The sequence below is a fragment of the Chionomys nivalis genome, chromosome 3 (genome assembly GCF_950005125.1).
Source record: "Chionomys nivalis chromosome 3, mChiNiv1.1, whole genome shotgun sequence".
NCBI lineage: Eukaryota > Metazoa > Chordata > Mammalia > Rodentia > Cricetidae > Chionomys > Chionomys nivalis.
The window spans coordinates 79,399,960-79,427,224 of NC_080088.1; the positions used below are offsets into that span (position 1 = coordinate 79,399,960).

The following is a 27,265-nucleotide window of genomic DNA, read 5'->3' on the forward strand; positions in this document are numbered from 1 at the left end:
CCAACCCTCTCCCCCCAAAAGAACTGTATGGTTAAAGAAGAGCTTGAACTGCTGATCCTCCTCCCTCCCTCTGTACTGAATGATGACTGAGAACTACTACCACACCCAGTTTATGCAGGTATGAGATGAAAACCGAGGCTTCATCAATGCAAGACAATAACTCTACTAAATGAGCTACACCCAGGGCCCCTAGAAGCAGCTTTTGTTCTAACAGTTGGTCTTTGACCCCAAATCCTGACACAAAACTCCAAAGACCTCGAGATTTGTCACATGGGCTGAATTCCCTGAGTGTGTCAAAGGCTGGTCACAAGGAAAAGTGAGCCATGGATTAGATTTCTGCTCCACACAGGGGTGAAGAGTTGAAAGTACAGTTAATAATCAATCATGCTGTGTGGAAACACGTCCATAAAAATATCGAGCTGGGAGGTTCAAAGGGTTTCTAGATTGGCAAATACATCAGTGTGCCAGGAAAGTGGTGCACCCCTGCTGTGTGACACTTTTCCTGGGGAGACCTGAAAAAGCATCTACTCACCCAGATAGAGGACTGCTACAAAAAAAAGTAGCAATGCCCCAAAGTCCATCTTATCAAAGCAATAGGTTTACTGGGCTTACTTACAGCAGCAGAGTGAGGGCTTATGATGTGGGATGTCCTTCTGTAAATGTGTGGCTTTTATTGGTTGATGAATAAAGCTGTTTGGGCCAATAGCTTAACAGAGTAAAGCCAGGTAGAAAATCCAAACAGAGATATATATAGAGAGAGAGTAGGCAGAGTTGAGGGGACACCATGTAGTTGCTGAAGGAGAAAGACGCCAGAACATTACCAGTAAGCCACAGCCTTGTGGCAATACATAGATTAGTAGAAATGGGTTAAGATGTAAGAGCTAGCTAGGAATATGCCTGAGCCATTAGCCAAATAGTGTGTAATTAATATGGTCTCTGTGTGGTAATAGGGGTCTTGGTGGCTAGGAAACGAAAGTCCAATCTTCACTTACAGGGTTTCTTACAGTAGCAATAGTGAGGGCTTACTTACAGGACATTGAGTGGGATCCTACAGCAGCATGAGTGGGAGCTTACTTACAGGAGCATGAGTGGAGGCTTACTTACAGCAGCATGAGTGGGGGCTTACTTACAGGAGCATGAGTGGAGGCTTACTTACAGGAGCATGAGTGGAGGCTTACTTACAGTAGCATGAGTGGGAGCTTACTTACAGCAGCATGAGTGGGGGCTTACTTACAGGAGCATGAGTGGGGGCTTACTTACAGCAGCATGAGTGGAGGCTTACTTACAGGAGCATGAGTGGGGGCTTACTTACAGGAGCATGAGTGGGGGCTTACTTACAGCAGCATGAGTGGGGGCTTACTTACAGGAGTATGAGTGGGGGCTTACTTACAGGAGCATGAGTGGGGGCTTACTTACAGCAGCATGAGTGGGGGCTTACTTACAGGAGCATGAGTGGGGGCTTACTTACAGCAGCATGAGTGGGGGCTTACTTACAGGAGCATGAGTGGGGGCTTACTTACAGGAGCATGTATGGCTCAAAGGCAGTTATATCACTGAACACCCATCCTGGCCCGAGTGCAGATTCACAAAAGCTTCTGCAGTCCTGGCACTCCCTGCCAACTCACAAGTTGAAGAGTCTCCTCTCCTCAGCAGTCCTTACTGCTACTTATATAAGCTCTGCGAGGAAGAGGTCTTGTCACCAGGTAAGTATCAGGGACTTTCTGAATCTCAAGGAGCCTCCCTCCAGGGTGAATATGGAAGTTAGAGGACACACTCAGTTGTCAACCCTCACCTCACACCTTGCTTGAAACAGAGTCTCTTGCTCACTGCTGATTACAACCATAGCTCATCTTCCAGGTGTGTCTCCTGTCTCCCATCTTACTATGGGAGCTCTGGGATTACAGACACACACTATCACATCCAATTTTACTTGGTTCTGGGGATTTGAACTCAGACCCTCACACTTGCATAGCAAATTCTTTAACACTGAGTCATCTCCTCAGTCCTGTTTTGGTTTAGTTTTTATTTATTTGTTGTTTGTTTGTATTTTGAGCCTTGCTGTGTATCCCACGCTAGCCTCAAACTTGCACTGCAACCCAGGTTGGCCTCAAGCTTGGGATTATCCCGCCTTAGACTCTGTGGTAATTTGAATGTAATTGGACCCCATAAACTCATAAGGAGAGGCACCATTAGGAGGTGTGGCCTTGTTGGAAGTGTGTCCCTGTGGGAATGGGCTTTGAGGTCTCATATATGTTCAAGCTACACCCAGTGATTCGGTTCACTTTGAGATCAAGATGCAGCTTCTTCATTCTCATCTCCTTCTCCAGCACCACATCTGCCTGCACACTGCCACGTCCTGCCATGATGACAAAGGGCTAAATCTCTGAACTATAAGTCACCCTAATTAAATGATTTTCTTTATAAGAGTTGCCATAGTCATGGTATCTCTTCACAGCAGTAGAAACCCCGACTAAGACAGACTCCTTCAGCAACACCAACCCTAGATCATCCATAGCCTTTATAACATCCTATAGAATAATCAAGAAATATAAGAAAAGTGATTCCCTGACTCCTGGGAACTGATCGATCACCTAGCAAAATTGACTGAATAAAAGAGGGGCCACAGGAATCCTGATTATAGCAGGTAAAGCTGAAATACTGGCATTAACTTCCTGAGAGCATTCTACATACAAGATATCACTGTGAGTAATTAGGTGGTGGTTGTTGTTGTTTGAAATAGGGTTTCTCTGTATAGCCCTGGCTGTCCTGGAACTCAGTTTGTAGACCAAGCTGACCTTGAACTCACTGAGATCTGCCTTCCTCTGCCTCCCAAGTGTTGGGAGCCACCACCACCCGGCTCAAGTAATTAGTTTTTAATGGCTTTTACATTTTTTTATTTTTATTCTTTGACCATTTCACAAATGTAGGCATTTTGACCATTGTCACACACATCCTCCTCTAGTCCCCTCGGTCCTTTTGAATGCCTTCTTCCTAGCAAGCCCTGCTTTTGTCCCTCTTTTTCTTTGTGTGTACTCACTGCATTTGATTAGGGTTGCTTGTATGAGCATGGGTGGGGGATTATACACTGGACTATGGCAACACTTCTGGGAAAAAAGATACCCTTCCCCCAGCAATCAGCAGCAGCCAATAGCTCCTCGGCATGCGGTAGGGCCCCAGAAATCCCTCTCTCATCCATGCTGAAACGTTGCTGAGTCTAGTCAAGTACAGGTAACTGTAGCTCCTGTGAGTTGAAGAGTTCAGTGGTCATGTCATGCCCTGAAGACAGCACTTCAGGGGACTCCTCTCATTCTCCAGACGGTGCTCACTCTGCGTAACTTAATGGGTGATCTTTCTGGTCATCCTCACCACCCTGTAAAATAGACAGTGTTAGTATTGTCCCCCTCCTACAGATGGAAAAACTGAGACTCTGAGAGTTTGAGTTTTCAATGGGTCATTCTTTCATGGCTGTGTCCTTAACCTCTGGAACCAGATATGGTCTGCACAGAAACAGTCAGAACTGCACTGAACTAAATTACAGGACACAGGTATCTTCTTGATTCATGAGGAACGTCCTTTTTCAGATCTGGCATCAGATGTGTTAGGTTGAGGCCTAGTGAGATTGTTCAGCAAGCAGAGTTGCTTGCCATGAAACCAGATGGCCAGAGCTTGATCTCTGAGACCCATGTGGTAGGAAGAGAGAAGCAACTCCCAACAGTTGTTTCTAGCCTCCACTGGCTCACAGTGGTATATCACTCACACACACACATACACACACCCAAGTGTTTCGTGTGCACAGGCACACACACAATGTGCATGTGTGTGTGTGTGTGTGTGTCACATTGAAGCCAAGCATAGTGGCAAATGCATATAACTCTAGGTATTTTAAAGGTTAAGGTAGAAGGAGCTAAAGCTACAGAGTGAATTCAAGGTTAATAAAACCTTGCCTCAAAATGCAAATTATAAAAAGGCTGGGGGGAATGCTTACTAGCCTAGTATGCACAAGGTCTTCGGTGCAAGCCCTAGTATTGCAAAAAGAAGTAGAGGAGAGAGGGAGGGAGGGAGAGAGAGAGGGAGGGAGAGAGGGAGGGAAGGAGGACAGACTTTCTTATAGAGCTGGAGAAATGGCTAAGCAATTAAGAATGTGTTCTTGCAGAGGAACAGTCTGGTGTTTCATGCTCCAGCACTACATAAACCAGCTTGGTAGCACATGTCTGTAACCATAGCACTTGAGTGGTAAAGACAGGAGAATCAGAAGTTCAGGGGCCTCTTTGGCTACATAGGGAGTCTGAGGCCAGCCTGAGATGCATGAGACCTGCTTGGGAAACAAACATAAAACAGAAAGGAATGAAGATGGAAGGTGGGAAGAAAAAAGAAAAGAGAGAGAGAGACAGAGAGATAGAGAGAGAGAAGCAAAATGGTTCAGTGGTAAGGACATTTGCCACCAAGGCTGACAACCTGAATCCCATCAGAAACCCACATTGTAGAAAGTGAGAATTGACTCGTGCAAATTGTTCTATGACCTCCAGATGGAAACATGATTTGTGCAAACATCCCCCCCCACACACATACACACACATACAATGATTCAATCAATATAAACATTTTTAAGAAAATTATAGGAAGGAGGCCACTTATTAGTTTCCAGTTGCCCAGACCAGAAATAATCACTCAGAAACCATATTATTTGTAATACTGTTTGACCAATAATTTAAGCATATTTCTGGCTGACTCTTATATCTTAACGTAACCCATTTCTATTAATCTGTGTACCACCACATGGCTGTGGCTTACCAGGTAAAGTTCTGTCCAGCATCTGTCTTCCGCAGGGCTACACGGCTTCTCCCTGATTCTGCCTTCTTTTTCCAAGCATTCAGTTTAGTTTTCCCTGCCTAACTTTCTCCTGCCCTAACACAGGCCAAAACAGTTTCTTTATTCATTAACCAATAAAAGCAACACATATACAAAAGGACTTCCCACACCATTTCCCCTTTTCTGTTTAAACAAAAAAGAAAGGTTTTAACTTTAACATAGTAAAATTACATATGACAAAACAGTTATCAAGCAAGAATTACAGTTACAACATTTATATCTACTTTATCTTTATTATAACTGAGGAAAACTATAACTGTAACTATCTATTCTTCAACTCCATCAAAGTCTCCAGAAATATTACCTAAGTAAACAGGAAATGCATTGTAAGCAAGTTCTAAAACCCTAGAATTGGCAGAGGTATCTCGCTTCCTGGGAGGTCCAAAGATATAAGAGCTAACTAGCAATATGCTTAAACTATTGGTCAAACAGTACAGCAAATAATATGATTTCTGAGTGATTATTTCAGTCTAGGCAGCTGGAAATGCATAAGTGGCCTCCTACTACAGAAAAGAAGGAGAAAGAAAGAGAAAAGGAGGAGAGAAGGAAGGGATGGTAGGGGAAGCAAACATGAACGTTGTTAGGAGAAGGCACTTTCTGTTTTGCCTATGATTGAGCAGCTCTTGGCCCACCTCCCTGGTAGTTCATGTTAGCATTTATTTGTGCCCCCTAAGCCATGCTAAAGGCATGAACAGCCACCTTGAATGTCAGGGTGTGACCACACAACCTACAGCTGACTCCATGCTCCTGGGAGTAGACCCCATCAGCAAAGTGATGGATAGAGGAAGGTCACATGACCAAGAGTCCTTACCTAGGCCGGCCTAGGGTGGCATTTCTCCTGCTGGTAATTCTGAGGTTCCCTAACTTGGACTTTGCATGATTTGACTTCTTTCTTTCAGTATGAGAGCCTGCTGGAAAAGGGAGAAAGAAACAGGTAAGTGTTCCAACAGGGGCTGTAGAGATGGCTCTGAGATTAAGAGAACTTGCTGCTCTTACAGAGGACTGGGGTTGAATTCCTAGCACCTACATGATGGCTCACAACCATCTATAACTGCAGTTCCAGGAGATCTGATACTTTTTTCTTTCCTTCCCAGGCACCACACCCACTTTTGTGCACATACATAAATTCAAACACTCATACACAAAATTAAAATCAATGAATTTTATCTTATTTATTTATTTTGGTTTTTCCAAGACAGGGTTCCTCAGTGTACATCTGGCTGTCCCAGAACTTGCTCTGTAGACCAGATTGGCCTCGAACTCACAGAGATCCACCTTTCTCTGCCTCCTGAGTGCTGAGATTAAAGGTGTGCATCACTACCACCCTGCTTGAATTAAGCCAATCTTAAAATGACATTTTGGTTTTTTCTCATTTATGGTTCCTACATTTTATATAGTCTAATAAAACCATGTCTGTATGAATTAAAGTAGAAATGAAATGAAACTCTCCAGGGAAATGGAGAAAATGGGAGAAGATGTTAGAAAAGTAGGACAAATTTCCAGTCAGAGATGGCGCACACCTTTAATCCCAGAACTGGGGAGGCAGAGGCAGGTGGATCTCTGTGAGTGTAAGGCCAGCCTGGTTTACAGAGTGATTTCCAGGACAGACAGAGCAGCGTTCTTGTCTCAGAAGTTAAAGGGAAAAAAAAGGTAGTACAGAGGAGTGGGAGGTGGGGGTGGGTGTTCAATACACAATATATTTATTTTTCCCATTTTTATCTATTTATGGTATGTGTAGGGTAAAAGGACCAAGGAAAGAACATCTTGACCCTGACTTGACCCCCCCACACCAGCCTGAGACAAAGAATCCCACCAATCCCTGAACACAAAATCCCATCAGTCCTTGACTTGCCCCAAGATCAGACCACAAAATTTCTACCAATCCCAGGCCACCCTGGAAAGCCCTCCACACCCCATCCCCGCCCAAGAAACCATGTATAACCCTGTCTCCTGCCACGTTTCCTGCTGCTTCTTGCACAAACAGAGGCAGCCACTCTCCTTCCTGTGCCTTTCCAAATAGGTCTTTTGTGTGGCGTTTGTTGAGTGGTACAACTTTGTGGTATTTCTTGGTTCCCAACTGCCAGGATACCTTTCCCTTCTGAGCTGTAACACTTTACAGTGTGCACGTATGTGAGCATGCATTTTTTTCCTCACATGTGTGGGTGCGCATGCACGTGTACGCCTGTGCATGTCGAGGCTCTCAACTGCCAGGAATTATGCTCTGTTGCTCTATGACCTTATTCATCGAGGCAGGGTCTCTCAATCAAACCCAGAGCTGCCAGCTTGCTAGGTGGGTCTCATGTCTCCAAGCTACGAGGCTGGAATTACGGGAAGACCACCACACCCACCCAACATTTACATGGATTCCTAGGGATCCAAACTCCAGTCCTCACAATTGCATGATTAACAGGTGACCTATCTCCCCAGCCCCTGAAAATAAACTTAATTTATTAATTAAAACAAGGATGTACTGGAGAGACAGCTTAGTTGGTTAAAGTGCTTGTCATATAAGCCTGAGGACCTGAATTCCATCCAGTTCAGTAAGAGGCTCTTTCTCAAGGCAGTAAAGGCAGAAGAGCAATAGAAGGTTTGACCACCACATGCATAATGACGTACTCATGCATGCGCGTGCACACACACTACACACACACACACACACACACACACACACACACACATTGAAAATAAAATGGAACCATGGAACCGTTAGAAATATTTCTTAGTGGTAGCTCACTCGTGTAGCATATTCAAGGGCCTGGATTCAGTGCACAGCACTGAAAGGGAGAAAACGTGGAAAGCTCTTGAGGAAGGACACGTGCGGTTGATGCTGCACAGGAGCTGGGTGTTGACGCAACTGATTAGCTATTCGCTCCATCTCTGACTCACTAGCAACTGACTCTTTTTGAAGAGAGTCAGCTAGCAGCATGTTAGCATGCTGAGCTGTTTTCCTTCCTGAGCTGTTGGCTGGGGTCTTACCTACCTGGGGTGCACTTCTTGGGACTGCCAACAGGCTTGTTCCTAGGCAACAAGATCCTCTTCACATCCTTGTCCTCCGGGTTCGCACACACCGGGCCTTTCTGGCGGAAGTAGAATCTACAGAGGGTAGAAAGGTGGGTACCAGGTCAGGGCATGAGGATCTAAGGTAGGCATCACTCTCACCCAGCAACACCAAAGGTCCTGCTCACATCACAGCTGGAAGATTGCAGCTCCCACTCACTTCCTGCTTGCGATAGCACTTAGCACGCTTGAGAATACTCCATTTGAGATTGGATTGATAACCCAGGCAGCAGTCTTCAAAGGCACCTACAGAGGCAAGTGAGATGGCTCAGTGGGTAAAAATGCTTGCTACCTTAAATTCAATCCCTAGAACCCACATAGGAGAGAATCACAAATTATCCTCTGACCTTCACAAACATGTAGCAGTGTGTGTGTGTTTGTGTACGTGCATGTCTGTGGCTGATTGGGTCATAGACCCTAAGTAAGAACCCAATGCTATTATCCTAATAAATACACATAGTAATAAAACTGTCCCCTACATTCCTATCCATATAAGTTATACCCTCATCAGTAAAGCTTCTTTTTGTAGTAGATGGCAGTTATCCAAAAGACCCACAACCGATCGACATTCAGGGTAAGAGACTGTGGAATTTCCCACTACAAATGAGACATCTGTATCATACTCCCTCCCCACAAGATTCAGGGATTATCTCAGAAGAGGGGGCAGAAGAATTGTAAGGCTCAGAGGAAGGGGGCGTCTTCACAGAAAAAAAAATGTTTTCTGGGCATGATGATGATGTACAAGTCAATCATAGGAGCTGTGATGAGCGCACAGACCCACACAAGATCAAGACAGATGGAATCTCAGCATGGGTGACTGGGAAGCTCGAGTCTGTCCCCCACCTGAGGAGCTATTGGAAACTGATGGTTGCTAGGAAAGGCTTGGTTTTCTTCGGAATCGTGGTCCCTGAAAGACTACCACTGCTCTAATAGACGGTCCTTCAGTCAGATACACACAGGTAGCATTAAACGGACTCAGTGGGTTTAAAAACAGAGAACATGAAGTTGGGTGGGGATAGGGGTGATAATGGAAGAGAGGGAATAAGGAATAGATTTAATCAAAACATATCTGCATTGTTTGAAATTCTCAATAAACAAAAAAAATCACAAAAAGGTACCTGCAACTAGATGACCCAGCCACATCTGTGATTCCAGGGGCACATCAGTGGCAGGGACAACCAAAGATGTGAGTGTGCACACACATGAGCGCGCGCGCACACACACACACACACACACACCACCTTCTAGAGACAGGGGTCAACAGGCTGCCTGGGAGATAAGGAAGCTTTCTTATCTCAGCTCTTGATTTAAGAACGTGGCCAGGCTTGTAAGGTGCAGAAAGGCAAAGAAAAAGCCCAAGGTCCTTTCTGTTTCTGCTCTGAGGTGCACAACAAGAGCACACTTGGGGGGCACTGGCCCAGTCCTTCTTTCCTAAAAATGGTTAACATCAGGACACATACACATGTGTAGGCCCTGCCATCCAGAGGCTGGTATAGAGGATCATGAATTTGAAGCCAGTCTGAGCTACATGAGACCCTGTCTCAAAGCACCTAGATTGTGACCAGGACTGTAGTTCTATTGGTAAAGTATTTTCCTAGCTTGTATGAGGCCCTGGATTGGATCCCAGGACTACATAAACCAGGTGTGGTAGTGCATGCCGGGAATCCTAGCTCCTGGGAAACAGAGGCAGACAGATCAGAGTATTCCTCAGGTAGATAGCAAGTTGGAGACTAGCTTGAGATATATGAGACCCTACCTTAATTTTAAAAATTAAAAATTTAGCTGGACGTGGTGGCACATACCTTTAGTCCCCAAACTCAGTAGGCAGAGGCAAGCAGATCTCTGAGTTCAAGGCTCACCTGCTCTACAGAGAGAGTTCCAGGACAGCCAGGGCTACACAAGGAAACCTTGTCTCAAAAAAAAAAAAAAAAAAAAAAAAAAGGGCTGGAGAGATGGCTCAGTGGTTAAGAGCATTGCTTGCTCTTCCAAAGGTCCTGAGTTCAATTCCCAGCAACCACATGGTGGCTCACAACCATCTGTAAAGAGGTCTGGCGCCCTCTTCTGGCCTTCAGGCATACACACAGACAGAATATTGTATAATAAATAAATAAATATTTTAAAAAAAATAAAGGTGTGGTGGCACATGCCTTTAATCCAAGCACTCAGGAGGCAGGGCAGGAGGATTTCTAAGAGTCTAAGGACAGCCTGGTCTACACAGTGAGTTCCTGGACAGCAAGGTATACACAGTGAGATCTTGTCTAAACAAAGAAACTCACGCACATGCACACACACACACAAAGATATCCCAGCCAGGGAGGCAAAGGCACTTGCCACCAAGCCTGATAACCTGAGTTTGACCCTAAGGATCCACATAGTGGAGGGAAAGAACCAGCTCCTGCAAGTTGTCCTGTTTTCTCCACACGGGCACTGTCACACGCAGGTCCATACAAATGCACACAAAGTAAATAAATACACGTACGTGCGTAACTAGTATAAATAGACAGACAGGTTACTCTACTTTCCTGGAGCTCTCAGCTATGGGCTGGCCTCTCCCCCCATGGAACCAGCCTAAATTCCTTTTTCTCTTCCACCGATCTTAGTAAAGGCTAAACTGATCTGGCTGATTTTTGTTGGTCTCCCGGCTGGACTAACGAAAACTTAAAAGAATTCTCCTAGCTACCAAATATCCAGACAGCACAGACGTAAATTGGACCTAGTGTTTCAGGGGAGTTTCAACCTGGCAGGGGAGGCAGAGAAGTTTTCCACACAAAAAGAGTAAGTGCGTGAGCTGGGAGGGGTGCCCAGGAGAAAGAGAGGATTTTAGAAAGATCTGGGAAGGAGAGAAGCAAATGAATAAACAAACAAACAAACAAAAAAAAGTTGATTAGACAGTCTAGCCAGCCTTCAAGTTTATCTGTGATCTCCATCTGCCAAACCTTGACTCCGGGGTCAACTCTGAGTTCAAGTAGAGGCCAGTGCAGTGGTTCAGGGAGAGAGCTCATCCTCCTTACCATCCCTTCACTTTCGCTCTTTAGGACAAGGGGCAGTGGTATTAGATAAGAACTGGGGCTCAGGGTTCCTTGGCAAGTGTTTCCCAACACTGGGGGCCACTTTTCTCCCAGGATCAAAGGGCAGAGGCTGGGCCTGGCTCTGATAGCAGTCTCTGGAAAGAAAGCCAAGCCTCTCTCCTGGGCAGAGAGTGAACTCTGGAAGCTTGGAACTGTAGGACCTAGTAGAGGAGCGGGCAGAGCAGGGAGTACGATCCTGGATCCTCAGCCTGGCCTGGGACCTCATTTTGACACCTGCTAAGACTCGGTGTTTTCTCAGAGGTGAAGCATCCAGTGACGAGATTCTGTAGGGATGCTCCATGCTGAGAACTGGCCTTTGAGTGACTGAATCCTCAAGTCCATGCTTTTCAGTAGAGTGAGGAAGATGCCAGAAACAGTTCCCTGACCCTTGGGCTGAGAGTATTGGTCCCCGGATCCTTAAGTTTTTCATTTCTACTTGGCAGATGAGAAACTGAATCCCCGAAGGACAGCCTTGGGCCCTTAGCTAGACTACACAGGGGAGAAAGGCATGGAATCTACCTTGGAAGATCTTCAGGGCTCAACCTCACATCCCTAGTTAGGCAGAGGAAGGACATCAGAACGCATTCTTGGCTATAAGCGCATTTCCCCCAATTGGAAGCCACCCTCTGCCTCCTATAGCCCTTAATCCTCTTGAGTCTTGTAAAGGAAGCACTCCAGAGTGGGGGTGAGGGGTCCTGGAACAGGGAGCTGGCACCCTTCATCTCTATGCCTCTACCCAACCCCAATAGTGCCAGGAATTCTTGTTTTGCCCAACCTCTCAAGAGCCACTGAAGAAATCAAAGGATACAGAATCAATGGAGATTTCAACACGTGGGAGGGGGTTTGAGAAAAGAAGCAACATCTGGAAAACTGGAGCAAGGAAAATATGGCTAAGGGCAGTACCTTGGGCATGGACAACAGGCACCCAGGCTCCAACAAGGCAGGCGAGCAGGCAGGCAAAGAGCCACAGTTTCATGGTGCAGACTAGATCTCTTCTCCAGGTGCCTCAAGGTTGAGTGGGGCCACCTATGGAAGTGGAAGGGAAGGATCAGGACACCGGTGTTTCAGGCCAGCCCCCGGAACTCCCTGAAAGAGAGGCGGGTGACAAAGGACACGCTCTACTCAGAGGAGGACTCACCAGTGCCGTTGTGATCCGGAGAGCTTGCGCCTGCTTCTAGGGTGTACTGCCCATGTGGAATCAATGGACTGGCTTCATCCTTTATAGTCAGAGCCCCACCCTGCATGACCCGTCCCCTCCCTCTCTCCCTCCCTCCCTCCCTCCCTCCCTCCCTCCTGCTGCTCCTCCCCCTCCTCACCTGTTCTGTGAGACTTCTGCTGGGCTTCTACTTCCCACAGATAGACCAAGCCCTAATTTGCATCTGTCCCTCCGGGTTACCTGCTTCATGAACCTTGAGGTTGCCTCCACTTTATCCAGGCCTCTCAACCAGCATCTCCTCCCACTACCTTATTATATGGGGTCCAACATGTCCCCAGTCCTCTTCCTTAACAGCTTTTTATCACCATCCTCATAGATACCTTTCTTTATAATTAACTGGCTTTTAAATTGCTTTATTACTTCTAGCTATTTTACTATTTTGTACATGGGCGGAGGCACACGCATGCACCATGGCATACCTGTGGGGTCAGAGGACAACATCTGTTATTTCCTTTCATCATGTGGTCGTCAGGCCTGGCGGCGGGTGCCTTTCCCCACTGAACCGAGGAGCCGAAATGCTTTTTTCTTGCTCTGTTTTAGCCCTAATATACTCGCTCCTACATAAATATATATATGTGTGTGTGTGTGTGTACATACATACATACATGTGTGCATGCATGCATACAGAAAAGCTAAGCTGAGGCCTGTAGGAGAGAGACCTGCAGTGTTAGTCCCTCTAAGCCTGGCCACCTGAAGATATATTTTTCATTTTGTTCATTTTCCTGAAATTTCATAATTTCACTTTTAATGGTTGAATAAAATTACAGTTGATGGTGCACTTTTAATATTTTTATTTGGGAGTTGGGGGTGCAAGAACCACAGTGAGGACATGGAGACCTGAGGACAACTCTGGAGAGGCAGTGGGACCCAGGAAAGATATTAAGGCCATCAGGCTTAGTGGCAGGCACCTTCAGCCATCTTACCCGGTGGGGCAGTGACACGTGAATTTCCCCCAGTATTATATGGGGAATCATCTCAACAAAACTGTTTTTAACAATCACAATGCTGAAAAGAAATGCTCTAGTTTGGAGTGTGAGGCCAGGATCCAGGTAATGGCAGCAAGCAAAACAAGCTTCATTCTTTTTTCCTTTGGTTAACTTGACTCACTGGGGGATAAAGAAGTGTTTCAGAAGATCAGGCAGGGTGGGGGAGGGTAATTGATTGGTTTTTCCTTTTTATCTCCCTCCTCTGAGGCTGGCTACCCCAGTCCTCTCCCTGGCTATTTCTCACACTCTGAATCTCCTATTTCTCGGGCCCTATTTAGTCCTACTCAGTCAGGGCCTCTTGCCAGGGGTGGGGGTGGGGGTGGGAGGTGGTGCTAGCGAACTGCAGGTAAATGAGGCTTAAGGTCTGGCTGGATGAACGGAGCTCAGAGCCACAGGCATCCAGGGTAAGGTGGAAAGTTGCGGTCTATGTTTGGAGAACGGCACCAGGGTGTACTGCCCGTGGGCAGTTTTGAGGAATGGCCCTAGAGGGTGGGACTTAATGGTGATTTGAATGGGGTTGGCGGATAGAATTTAAAGCCAGTGTATAACGGAGCAAGTACTGAATAGAAGAGTTTGCGGCCCTAGATGGGGCTTGCTGGGTGAGGTTTACATGGGGTTGAGGCGTGCAAATTCAGCTACAGCACCAGCTGGGGAGGAACCCAGCAGTCTTTTTGTAGAGGGGCTGCAAGTCCCACCCTTATCCCCCAGACCAGTAAACTTCTCAGGCCCCTCAGCCTGTAGATCCTGGTGGGGGAGGCTAGGTTGGGACGCCGCTCCGCGTGGCTGCAGGCTTGGAGACGCAGCGTTGCTAGTTGCAGCGTGGCAAACTAGCCGGCTGGCTATGGCCCATTGCTTCCCAGTACCTGCTGAGACCAAGTTTCAGGGGGAGTTCCTTGGAATGTGTACCCACTTTCACAACATGAGGATCAGGGCTTGTCCCGCCGGCTGCCTTCATGGGGAAAAGAAGAGTGAATCTAAGAGAGTAACTTGATACAGGTTCATGTGCCTGCAGGTGTGTGGGCAGGAGACAGACGGTCAACGGTCACAAGGCCATGAATTAAAGACAAAGTTCTAGGCTGGGGGCGTAGAGTTAATAGAGTGCTGGCCTAAAACGCATGAAAACTGAGGTTCTAATGTTACCACCACGTAAAACTGGAGGCGCATATCTCTAATCCCAGCATTTGGAAAGACAGGTGCAGAAAATCAGAAGTTCAGGGCCAGCCTGGGATTTATGAGTCTCTCCCTACCACACACACACTGGAGTTTGGTACCTAGGTGGCTGAGACATCCAAATTCAAGGTCTATCTGGACTGCAGAGTTCAGAGAGTTTAAGAGCAACTTAGTGGGGATCTGCCTTAGTAAAAAGAGGACTGTGGTAGAGTGTTTACCTTATAACCCTGTACCAATCAGGGAAGAGTCAGAAATGCTACAAATCCCAGTACTAGAGAGTCCAAGGAGAAAGATGATAAGTTTGAGGCCAACCTTAGCTGCATAGTGAGATTCCCCTCTCAACAGCAAGAACAACAAACATATTGTTCTTGAAATGTGTAGTCCTCCCATGGTAGAGGGCTGCAGAGCAGAGACCTGGAGGTCAGCAGCAATGGTGCAGGTATGGGTACTACTTGAGCATCCCAGGCTGAAGTGAGGGTTCTCCTGAAGTCATTTTTGCATGTCGGGCCCACAGCTCTCCTGAAGCTCTTGTGACAAGAGGCTGGCAAGGCTGACTGTGAGAAGCAGCTGGGAACCCTCCTTCACACCCGTTCATCTCACGGGGATACTCGGTACTCCAGGTAGCTGTCAGCCAGTCCTGACTCACCTTGTGCCAAGCGGACCCTTTAGGTTTATTTTCTTTTCCATTTTTCATGTGAGTGTGTGTGCGTGCAAGTTTTTGCATGTGTGTAGGTGTGAATGCGCTTGTGTGTGTGTGCATATGGAAGTCTGAGGTTGCTCTCAGGAAACATCTTCCATCGTTCTGTTCATTGAGGCTGGACCGGCCATCAAGTCCACAGCATGCTGAAAGGACTGCTCTCCCCAGAAGTCACTCCCTAGCCATTCCATTTTACTTTTTGAGACGGAGTCTCTTCAGTCCAGGATGGCCTTGAAGACCTGATCCTTCTGCCTCTGCTTGCAAAGTGCTGGGGTTTCAGGCTCACGCCACCATGCTCAGTTTATAAGGTGCTGGGGCTAGAACCCAGGATTTTGTGCATAGCAAGCCTCATATTTTTTGTATGCTTGAGGTTTTTATTTATTTCTAAATTAGCATGCAGAGTATTAGGTATGGTTATGGTGTTTCAAACTTTAGAATGTTTTATGACATTATTTTATTGTGTATATGTGTGAGCATATGTAAGACAGAGGACAACCCATGCGAGCTGGTTCTCTTGTACCATCATGTGAGTCTAAAGGATTGAACTCAGGTCGTCATCAGTCTTGGCAGCAAGCATTGTACCCCCTCATCACATCTTCTTACTTATTTTCACTTGTACCCATCACATCTTTAATCTTATTTTATGTGTGAGTGTTTTGTCTGCAAATATCTGTGCACCATGTGTGTGCCTGGTGCCCAAGAAGGCCAGAAGAGGTGTTGAGTCAGCTGGGACAGGAGTTCCAGCTCCCATGTGAGAACTGGAAATCATGTCTAACTTCTCTAAAAGAGCAGTAAGTGCTCTTAAACACCGAGCTGGCCCTCCACCCTCTTGGGATTTCTTAAAGATTACTTTTATTATTTTAAATTATATGGAGGCGTGTGTATCTTTCAAGATAAGTGCACACCAGTGCAGGTACTCACAGAGGCTAGAGGCATCTCATTCCTAGCACTTAGGGAGTAGAAACAGGAGGCTCAGAAATTCAAAATCAGCCTCAACTTCACAGTGTTTAAAGCCAGTCTAGGCTACTTGAGACCCTGTCTTAAGGAAAAAGAAAAAAAGGACGGGGGCTGGGAGATGGTTCTGTGGATAAAGGTATTAACCAACAACCTGATTTTAATTCCCAGAACCCATACAGCAGAAGGACTGATTTCCACAGGTGTGTTGTGCATGCATATGTTTGTTTCTCTCTCTGTCTCTGTCTCTCTCTCTCTCCCTTTCTCTCTTTCTCACAAACACACATACACCAAAAATAAACAAAAAATAAACAAGTATACACTTTTAAATAAAGAAGTATAGTTTTTAAAAGGAAGAGAGCTGGAGAGGACTTGGCAGTTAAAAGCTCTTATTGCTTTTGCAGAGTACCCAGGTTCAGTTCCCAACACCAATATGGCAGCTCACAATCATTCACAACTCCAGGTTTAGGGATCCAGCACCCTCTTTTTGGCACCAGGCACACATGAGTTGCATGTATATATATATAAAGGCAAAACACTCATATAAATAAAATAAATCAACAAAAATAAAAGAAGATTGGCTGGGCGGTTGTAGTCTGAGAAAAACTACAAAAGAAGAACAAAAAGGAGGGTGGGGTAAAAGTGGCTAGGAACATGTACTGCTCTTCCAGAGACCCAGAAGTTTCCTGTACCTGTGGTGGCAAAAAGTTCACAGCTGCCTGTAACACTAGCTCCAGGGAATTTGATTCCCTCTTTTGGCCTTTATGATCACTTGAACTCACCTGCACACACACACACACACACACACACACACACACACACTAAAACAGGAGGAGAGAGAGAAGGCTCAGCAGTTGCACATTGCTTTTACAGAAGATCCGAGTTCAGTTCCCAGCACCCAAGCTGGGCATCTCACAAACACGTGTAACTCCAGCTCCAGGGGATCTAATGCCTCTGGCCTCCAAGAGCACCTTGAAGGTGCACAAACTCACATATACCAACGTATAATTAAAAGCAAAATTAAGAAAAACAGAGAGCATGTTAGTGTCCTAGGCCATGCTGTCACCATGGCCATACTGATCAAGATGGCCTGTGCTACCACTGGGACCATGGTGATGTCCAGGTCTGTGGTCCTGCTGCAGCTAGAGTCTGTGTTGATCTCCAGGGCCCCTGTTACCACAGGAGGCCATAGGAACCATGCACATTGAAATCTGAGGGCTATGCTGAGCCAGCATCTTCCTTCAATGGCCCTGGGAGAGTTGGTCCTGCCCCTTGCTGGCCACTACAGCAGAAGAACTGATCCTACCTCTCATGGGAGAGCTGGTTCCACACTTAGAAGAGATGGCCCCAGCCCTCACCACAAGCATGGGAGAGTGCCTGATGGCATGGGTGTAGAAGAGCTGACTCTGCCCCTTTAAGGTGTGGGGGAAGGGTGGGAGGCCACCTCCCTGGCACACATTCAGGGCTTTGTGTTGGTCCTTCTTTCCCATATCTACCCCATCTATGACCTGCTGAAGCATGTGAAGGGACTGGTCCTGCAGAACCATAGCTGCAGGACCTCCATGACTCTGGACAACAGCAGGATATCTAAGAGGAGTTTCTATGATGGTGTATGTGGTTCAAGAGGCCTGAACCACAATAACTCATTGCAGTGAACATTTGCAAGTAAACTGGAAAGGACAAAAGGATCTACTGCGCCGGGCGGTGGTGGCGCACGCCTTTAATCCCAGCACTTGGGAGGCAGAGGCAGGCGGATCTCTGTGAGTTCGAGACCAGCCTGGTCTACAAGAGCTAGTTCCAGGACAGGCTCCAAAACCACAGAGAAACCCTGTCTCGAAAAAACCAAAAAAAAAAAAAAAAAAAAAAAAGGATCTACTGCATGACACGTTGCGACTCCCAATGCCACTAAGATGAATGAAGAGGTGTCGGAGAGGTGGCTGAGATGGCCAGTGGCATCAGTGACAGAGCGTGGGTTGCATGGAGGAGCAGGTATCAAGCTGGAGTAAAGCTGGGTACCCTAAAGCCAGCGTGGGCATGGAACTAGGAGCCCAACCCAGGCTGGTTGCCCCTGCTTGCCTAGGGCCCAGCCTTTTGTACAGCCCCCAACTCTGCTTCTGGTTTGCCACTTCACCATTCTCTAGTGAGGCTTGCCTAGTGTGTATGAAATCCTGGGTTTGACCCCTGCACTCTATAAATCTAGGTGTGGTCACACACACCTTTCATCCAGCACTCAGGAGGTAGAGGCAGGATGGACCAGAAGTTCAAGGTTTCTCCTGCTACATAGTATATTTGAGGCCAGCCTGGTTTATCCAAGACTCACCTCCCACCCCTCTGCACTAGGGGGTAAGACTAGGATGAAGAAACTCAATACTCTGGTGAAAAGGGTGATGTGGAAATGGGGAAAGGCCAGAGTGACTCCCACTGCCACCTACTTTTCAAAAGTGGGAATGCAAGCCATATAGTGCATGCCAGACACTCATAGGAAGGGACCTCTCAAGGCCACGGGTGCTCACAAGTTTAGGGAGAGCAGCAGTTGACTTGCCTATACCCTGCTGTCCCACTTGTACTCATTAGTTTTGTCAACCTGGCACAAACAATAATGCCCTGGAAAGAGACTTGGTGAGGGGTTGATGGATCAGGTTGGCCTGTGGGAAGGTCTGTCTGAAATCATCTTCATTGACTTCACTGATGTGGGAAGATCTTGCCTGGAAGTGGACATCAACACTCCATGCTTTGGGATCCTGGACTATGTAAGAATGGAGAGAGTTATCTGGGCACTGCTCTTGACTGTGGATATGACTGATCACCTCAATTTCCTGCTGCCTTGACCTTTCTGAAGGGATGGATCTACCAGGGCAAACATGACTTTGGCAGGCCTTCGCCCATCCCCTCCATCTTACTAAAAACCACCAGATTACATTCTGAAAGTGAGTACCCATATTCCCATATTCCCTTATTTGGCCACTTCCTCCCCTTCCTCAGACTGAATACCAAGGTCTAGCTATAAAGTACTGAAGCTCAGCAATCAAAAGCGCCCCCCTTCCGCTAACCTAATTAACATATCCAATCAAAATTAAATGCCTCATCCTAACATGGGGTTTCCCTTTTTCCCTGTATGCCATGCCTATCTCCTCTCTATCCAGAGGCAGTCCTTTGTCCTTCCAGGGAATCCCTTCCCCCTCTCCCTCGTTCTTTTTCCCTTCTCCCTCATCCTCTGTCTCCTGCCTTTATCACTTATTCCCTACTCTTTGTCCATCTGGAGCAAATAAATCTCCTTTGTGTTAAGAACTTGGTCCTGGAGGGTTGGAGAGATGTCTCAGTGGTTAAGAGCACCGGTTGCTCTTCCAGAAGTCCTGAGTTCAATTCCCAGCAACCACATGGTTGCTCACTACCATCTATAATGAGATCTGGTGCTCTCTTCTGGGGTGTAGGTATGCATGCAGGCAGAACACTGTACATAATAAATAAATAAATAAATAAATAAATAAATAAATAAATACTTATTTTAAAAAAAAAAAACATGGTCCTGGGGTGCCTCAGCTTGTCTCTTCACTCTCTTCAGGAATGAAGTGTAGCTTGCAATTGTGAGCTAAAACAAACAATCTCCTTTGCAGGAGTTTGCATCAGAATGCACCATGGGATCATGTGTTTGAATACTTGGTCCCCAATTGGTGGGACTTTTCAGGAAGGATTAGGAGGTATGGCCTTGTTGGAGGAGGTGTCACTGGGGGTGGGCTTTAAGGTTTCAAAAAGTCATGCCATTCCCAGTTAGCCCTCTCTGCCTCATGCTTGTGGGTGGATATACAAGCTCTTAGCTACTGATCCAGCACCATGCCAGCCTTCCTGCTGTCACGCTCCCCACCATGCTGATGATAACTCTGGCTCTCTGGAGCTGTAAACCCTAAATGAGATGCTTTCTTTTCTAAGTTGCCTCCTTCTGCTGTTCTGTCACAGCAATTGAAACACCTTTTCTCCCTAAACTCTTTTGTTGGTGTTTTAGCACAGAAATAAAACCAGGGCAGGAGTCATTCCAAACCTCCCAGTAGTCCACTCAGCCCTGGGAGTGCAGTTGGAGAGGGTGGTTAGCTTATCCCCACTGTGACTCTGGGGTTCCTTAGGACTTCCGCTTCTACTTGTGTCCTTCCAAACCTCCAATGTTTCATTTGACAACTTGAGTTCTAGAATCATGTCAAAACAAACCCCTGTATTTGTCTGTGAGGGAGTTTCTAAACTTAGGTTAACTGAGGTGGGAAGGCCCACTGTGAGTGTGGGCAACACAATCCCATGGCTGGAGTCCTGAACCCATCCTTGTCTCCCCTGTATGATCCCTTTCTCAGCAATCTGGAATTGGATACGTCTTCTTTGGCCTTGGCAGGAACTGGGGTCTCCATCTCATCCACTCTAGCAGCTTGGGAGGGCTCATTCATTGGAACAAATGCTCATGTATAATATAGTGCCTTCGTGTCCCCTAGGATATAATAAACTCACATGACACTGTTGATCCACAGGAGAAAAGAGTGGTTGCATGTGCATCTACACAGCAAGCCTTTGTCACCTACTGAATCCAGGCCCAAAGCCCTGAAGGCCAACATGGATAAGTGCTTTTCTTCAAGAAGAAAAGCGTCTAGGATGACAGAGAGAGTCAGGCCTTCCGTTAGGTGCCTTTACTTTCTGGTTTTATGAACCGTGGATTATGAGGGAAAGATCCACCCTTAGTGGCCTTCAAACATGCGAATTTCTCCTTCCCTTTCTTTCTTTCTCTCTCTCTCTCTCTCTCTCTCTCTCTCTCTCTCTCTCTCTCTCTCCTCCTCCTCCTCCTCCTCCTCCTCCTTCTTCTACTTCTTCTTCTTCGTTTCATGCACCCTGCATTAATCAGGGTTTTGTAGGGGGAGCGCCCACTTGTAATTCCCAGCTGCCCAGCTAGCTTACACCCGAATCACACAGAAACCATATTAGTTAAATCACTGCTTGGCCCCATTAGCTCTAACTTCTTATTGACTAACTCTTACATCTTAGTTTAACCCATTTCTATTAATCTGTGTATTGCCACGTGGCAGTGGCTTACCAGGTAAAATTCCCAACATCTGTCTCTGGCGGCTTCATGGCATCTTCCTGACTCCGCCCTTCTTTCCCCAGCATACAACCTAGTTTTCCCCATCTAGTTCTGTTCTTCCCTGCCATCTGTATATCACCACATGGCAGTGGCTTACTAGCAAAGATTCAGCATATCTGATTCTGGCGGTTCCATGACAATAGACTTGCTGGAACTTTGCTGGTAGGCCACAACCTCATGAATATATGTATAGTATATGAATACATGTATTATACATATACAAATTCATTTTATCAGACTCTGAGGATATGGATAAGGTGTACCTAACTACTTATATGAAATATATGTATGGGAATTATTAGAACAGTTTCCAGGATGTAGTCTGGGTAGTTCCACAATAGCTATCTCCTGGCAGAAAGGCCAAGAGTCTGGTAGTTGTTCAGTTCACAAGACTCAGCAGTCCCAGTCTGGTGCTGAAGTCTTGGAGGATTCCTAGAAAGCCAAGGGTCTTTAGTCTAATACCAGGGAAGTAATGCCTCAGCAACAGGACAGGTAAACTTACAAGAGTGAGAACACTCAGGCAAAAAGCAAAAGCTTCTTTCTTCTAATGGGGCCTTTGAGGCCCAGCCCCAAGATCCTCTTCAGGGTTCAGATCAGATGGTACAGCAAGTGAAAAGCACTTTCTTAGGATAGCTGAGGGCAAATGAACTCTCTCACACACACTGTTCTAAACAAATCTCTTTATTCTTCTGCTTCCATTCTAATTCTCTTGTCCTAATTCAAATTTCCTTCTGGCTTCTTCTTCTCTACCCTCAAAACTTCCCTTCTCACAGAAGCCTTGAAGTGATTGAAAAAATTGCAAGAGTTGCTTCTCTTTGGTCAAAAGCACATTCCCAGGGTCAGCAACATGTAGCTGAGCCATTGCCATGGCAACACAAGGTTCCAAGGTTCCAGAACTAAGACTGTGCGCAGTTTGGGGTGCACAGAGTCCAGTGACAAACTTTGCGACATAGGTCTATTGCCAGCTATTCTTGGCAAACAAAGAATTGGCATGCCTTCCTTAGGGTACTTTGTGTAGCAACCTTGGTTGGACATCTGTGACTCTGACCTGGTGTATAGCTGTGAAGTTTCAAACTTATGATCTATTTACAAAAAGCCTTTAGTCTAGCTTGAACTTGTTTGGAGATAAAAAGTAAGATAATTGTGTGCAGTTTATGTTAGACTGATGAGAAAATGTTGTTTTCTGATATTAGTCTGAGTAAAAGAAACAAAGTAGGCTTTTAAGTGTCTATAGTCCTTTGGAACAATAGATCTAGTTATGAAGCATGTCCTAGTATATTTTCTATATGTCAAAATTATACGATAAATGAAAAGTCATCTTCCTGACTACCCACAAATATATGTGCCCAATAGATTACTATTTTCATGAGATACACACGCTAGCAGTGAGAATACACCCAAAGCTTGAGGAAGAAATGAAACGGCATATGAGAGAATTACAGATACAGATAACCAGTTTTCAGAGTCAGTGGTCCTGAATCTCCATCAGAGTCTGGTGGGTCGGTCAATACCCAAATTATCAATTGCCATATGTTGTATACTTCCCAGGCCTCTGACATTCTTCCATATCCTTTTATATGCCACCAGAACATGGTTTAGCGTTTTTCCAATCAAAAAAAAAAAGAAAGAAAGAAAGAAAGAAAGAAAGAAAGAAAGAAAGACTCCTCCTTCACCAACGTGGTCAGCTTGGGTTCTTGTTGGTTCCAGATGTAGTTCACAGCCAAGATTAGTTACCACACACCTCAAGCTGGCCTCAAACTCTCTACACAGACAAAGATGGCTTTGAGCTTTGAACTCACTGTGTACCCAAAAATAGCCTTGAACTTTTGATCCTCTTGCCTCACAAGTGCTAGGAATTGTACACATTCTCCACCATGCTTGGTTGATTACAGTGCTGCAGTTGGAACCCAGGACTACGTGCATGCTTGAAAGGACTCTATTAGCTAGAGAATCTGTTCTCCTCTCCACCACCCTAGGTAATGAAGTCTCAAGAGAGCCTGCTCAAGTTCTGTGATGTACTGATCCCAGTCTCTGCCTCTGCCCCTTCCAAACACTGCATTAGTCATCTTCATGTTGCTGTGACAAAATACGTGAGAAATGAACTGAAAGGAGTAAAGAGGCATTTTGATTCCCTTTCAGAGCTTTCATCCTTCTGAAAGGATGAAGAGCTCGCTTTGTTTTGTTGCTTGAGGCTATTGTGAGTCAGAAGAGCATGATGAGGAGCAAAGCTGCTCAGTTCAGGGTCATCAGGAAGGAGAGAAGGAGGGAGAAATTGTAAAAAGAGCCTGAGCATAAGGTACAGTCCCCAAAAGCCCTTTGATCTCTGGTCTCCACGTGTACAAATATACATGGGCACCTTCATATACACAAGAACACATAAAGAAGAGTTGGGTACAAAATCAAAAAGAAATCTGAAAGAGAAAGTGATAGTAAGGTCCTGTCATATAATAGTTAGTTGGCTGGACGCTGAGAAAGTGGTGGTGGCCCCTTCTACAGAGTGAGTCTGCACAGATGTGGGGAGGGTGAAAGTGTGATTTATTGATTTATGGTCTACTCTGGAGTGGCCAAGAAGGAATGGGGTCACTGTCCTTAAGGTCCAGGACAACATGGGTCACTTTGTGACCCAGGAAACAAAAGTTGTGGGACTTTGCCAATCTTGACCCTAAAGAGATAATAATGTCCATGATTGTGCTTGGTGGAGAAATACTGGAACAGGTGTTAGGGGGTGGGTCCAGAGCGAAGTCTGTAGACTTAGGCTCTCCAAGGTGGCTCAGTTCAGTGACCTAGGTTTACCTTCAAGCCGAAATAATATTTTCCTATTACATTTATTTATTGTGTGTCCACATATCCACATAAGGCGACCTGAGGACAACTCGCCCAAGACAGTTCTTTCCTTCTAACGTGGGTTCAGGGGATAAAACTCAGGTGATCAGGCTTGGCAGCAAGCCATCTTACCTGATGAGACATCTCAGCAGCTCTTCACATACACTTTTAAAAACCTTTATGTGTGCATGTATGTTTAGGTGCAGAAGTCAAATGGCAACCTTGGATGTTGGTTCTCCCTTCCCACCTCGTTTGAGACAGGGTCCCTTGTTCATTGTTGCATATAGCAAGTATAACAATTACTTTTCTGCTGCTATAATAAGATGCTCTGACCAAAAGTAACTTATAGAAGAGAGTTTTCTTTGGCTTATAATGAGAGGGCTAGGTGTCCATAAAGATGGGTAAGGCATAACCACAAGAGCAGGAAGCTGGGAGTTCATGACTCTACTTCCCAAAGGTTCCAAAGCCTTCCCACACAGCACCACCAACTGGGGACTCAGTGTTCAAATACAGGAGCCCATTGAAGGGACATTGTCATACAAAACCCTACATTAGATGCTGGCTGGCCCAAGAGCTATGGACATTTTCTCGGTCTGCCTGTCATATCTGTGTGGAAGTCCTGGTATTACAGATAGGCATGACTGCGCCCAATTTTGTATGGGCTCTGGGGCTCTAAACTCAGGTCCTCACTCTCCCACTTTACTAAATGAACCATCCCCCAGCCTTCTTGAAGATTCACATTAGCATGCTCACATATGGAGTTCCACAAGCAGTTCAGATGGAATGACATCTCCATACCTGGTTGCTGCCTTCTCCCTATAGACTGGTCAGTCACCAAGTCCCATGTATCCTGCCTGATGAACACATATTATGACTGTATTTTAATTTTTTTTTTTTTTACAGACAGTGGTGAGCTGCCATGCGATTACTGGGAATTGAACCTGGGTCCTCTGGAGTTGCTCTTCACCACTGAACCATCTCTCCAGGCCCTTGTTTTTGTTTTTTTAATATAATTTTTTATTGATTTTTTTGGAATTTTACATGTTACACCCAAATCCTGCTCATTTCTCAGTCCCTCATTCACCCCAGTAATGTTCCCCACAAAAGAAAATTTTTCAAATAATAATTAAAAACAAAACAAACAAACAAAAAAAACCCTTCACTCCTCTGTCTTTCCCATTGTTAGGGTCCACAGATCACTGCAAAAGTCTACCACTCACACATACAATCTACAAGAGCATTTATTTCTTGAGAGCAAATTCCAGCACGCAAGGATCAGCCACATAAAATGGCAGCGGTCCAGAGAGAAGCTCAGAGTTAGGTCATCTCTAGCAAACACAATTGGTTAAGCAAGCAATGGTTACATTAGTTTAAATTTGATTGGCTGGTGGCACCTTTGGCTAAATCAGGATAAGCCTAGCCCTGTATCAGAAAAGGGGGCATGGCTTTCAGGATCTGCCCTTTTCTGATTGGCCGACTCTAGTATGCCAGGACCAAGCAGGCTGTGGGGATGCCTCTGGCCCCTGGTACACCATCATGGAAAATCTTCTTAGATGCCCTACTGTTGCCCTGAGTCATGAAGATTCTGCAGCTATGGTTCTGCAGGACCAGTCCCTTCACATGCTTCAGCAGGTCATAGATGGGGTAGATGTGGGAAAGAAGGACCAACTCAAAGCCCTGAATGTGTGCCAGGGAGGTAGCTGATTTAATCAGTCCAGGCCCTTGGGTCTCCCACCCTTCCCCCACACCTTAAAGGGGCAGAGTCAGCTCTTCTACACCCATGCCATCAGGCACTCTCCCATGCTTGTGGTGAGGGCTGGGGCCATCTCTTCTAAGTGAGGAACCAGCTCTCCCATGAGTGGTAGGACCAGTTCTTCTGCTGTAGTGGCCAGCAAGGGCAGGACCAACTTTCTCAGGCCATTGAAGGATGATGCTGGCTCAGCATAGCCCTCAGATTTCAATGTGCATGGTTCCTATGGCCCCCTGTGGTTACAGGGGCCATGGAGATCAACACAGACTCTAGCTGCAGCAGGACCACAGACCTGGACATCACCACGGTCCCAGGGGCAGCACAGGCCATCTTGATCAGTATGGCCATGGTGACAGCATGGCCTAGGACACCAACATGCTCTCAGGTTGACCAGAACTCAGGTATCCATATGACCATTGATATTAACAGGAGCCATGGGCACCAACTCAGACCCTGGCTGCTGTAGGGCCATGGACCCAGACAGTCCTTGGCAACAGATCAGGCCCAGAAGTCACCATGGCCCCAGGTGGCAGTAGAGACCACCCAGATCAGTATGGCCTTAGCAAAATGGACCCTCAGACACCAATGTGGCCACAGGTGGCAGCCCAGGCCCTGTGTATCCATGTGACCTTTGGCAGTAACACAGGCCACAGAGACCCTGGTTTTGGTATGACCACAGACCCAGACATGGTTCTCTGCAGCAGCCTGGACCACTAGATGTCACCATGACCCCAGGTGGCAGCCCAAACCCCAGACACTGACATTGGCACGGCCTTTGTTGGTAACAGGAGCCACAGACATCAACATGGGCCCTGGCTGCTGTAACGCCAAGGGCACAAACATGGCCCTTGGCAGCAGCCTAGGCCCAGATGTTACTATGGCCCCAGGTGGCAGCCCAAACTCAGGGCATTGGCACAGTCTTCAGTGTGGTAACTTAAGTCCGGAGATCCTGCCTCCCTCCCCTCATTTAAAAAAAAAAAAAGTGTGTTTGTAGCCATATGGTGAAGTCACAGAAAAATTCCCTTATCCTCCACTTTACATGGACTCCAGGGATCGAACCTGGGCTGTCAGGCACCTTTATCAGATAAGCCATCTTGCTTAACCACCACTCCCCCTGTTTTTGACATCCATGTCTGGTTTGCATAGTCCCTGCTCCCAACCTCCCTCCTCTTTAGGCAGAGTTCTCTGCTTGACTCATGTTTTACTTTACTTTTTCTAGGTGGCTTTGATAAAATACTCCAACCAAAAACAATTGGGAGAAGAAAGGATTTATTTCCCTTACACTTCTAGATGGAAGTCAAGGCAGAAACTGAAATAGAAATCATGGAGGAACACTGATGTCTGGCTTGCTTCCTATTTTTGGTTTGTTTGTTTTGTTTTGAACACAGTCCTTGCCTACTTGCCTAGGGATGGTGCTGCCCACAGTGAGCAGGGCCTTCCCACATCAATCATCAGTTAAGAAAATCTCTCACAGCCATGGCCACAGGTCACTTTAAGGCAGTTCTTTTGCTGAGGCGCCCTCTTTCCTTCCCAGGTGACTCTAGCTGACAATAAAAACAGCG

At 46.2% G+C, this 27,265-nt stretch overlaps 1 protein-coding gene across 2 annotated transcripts in view; it reads right to left on the minus strand.

Moving 5' to 3' along the window:
• Positions 1-3,319: 3,319 nt before the first annotated feature.
• Positions 3,320-27,265, minus strand: part of Ccl25 (C-C motif chemokine ligand 25) — a 38,397-nt gene continuing 14,451 nt past the window's right edge. For both annotated transcript variants that reach the window (XM_057765940.1, XM_057765939.1), the window contains 5 exons: positions 11,898-12,020; positions 8,055-8,172; positions 7,850-7,962; positions 5,681-5,780; positions 3,320-3,370 (listed from right to left, as the gene is read on the minus strand). In XM_057765940.1, coding sequence (XP_057621923.1) covers positions 3,337-3,370; positions 5,681-5,780; positions 7,850-7,962; positions 8,055-8,172; positions 11,898-11,970 — 438 coding nt within the window. In that variant the 5' untranslated portion in view covers positions 11,971-12,020 and the 3' untranslated portion in view covers positions 3,320-3,336. The remainder of the gene's footprint in view (positions 3,371-5,680; positions 5,781-7,849; positions 7,963-8,054; positions 8,173-11,897; positions 12,021-27,265) is intronic.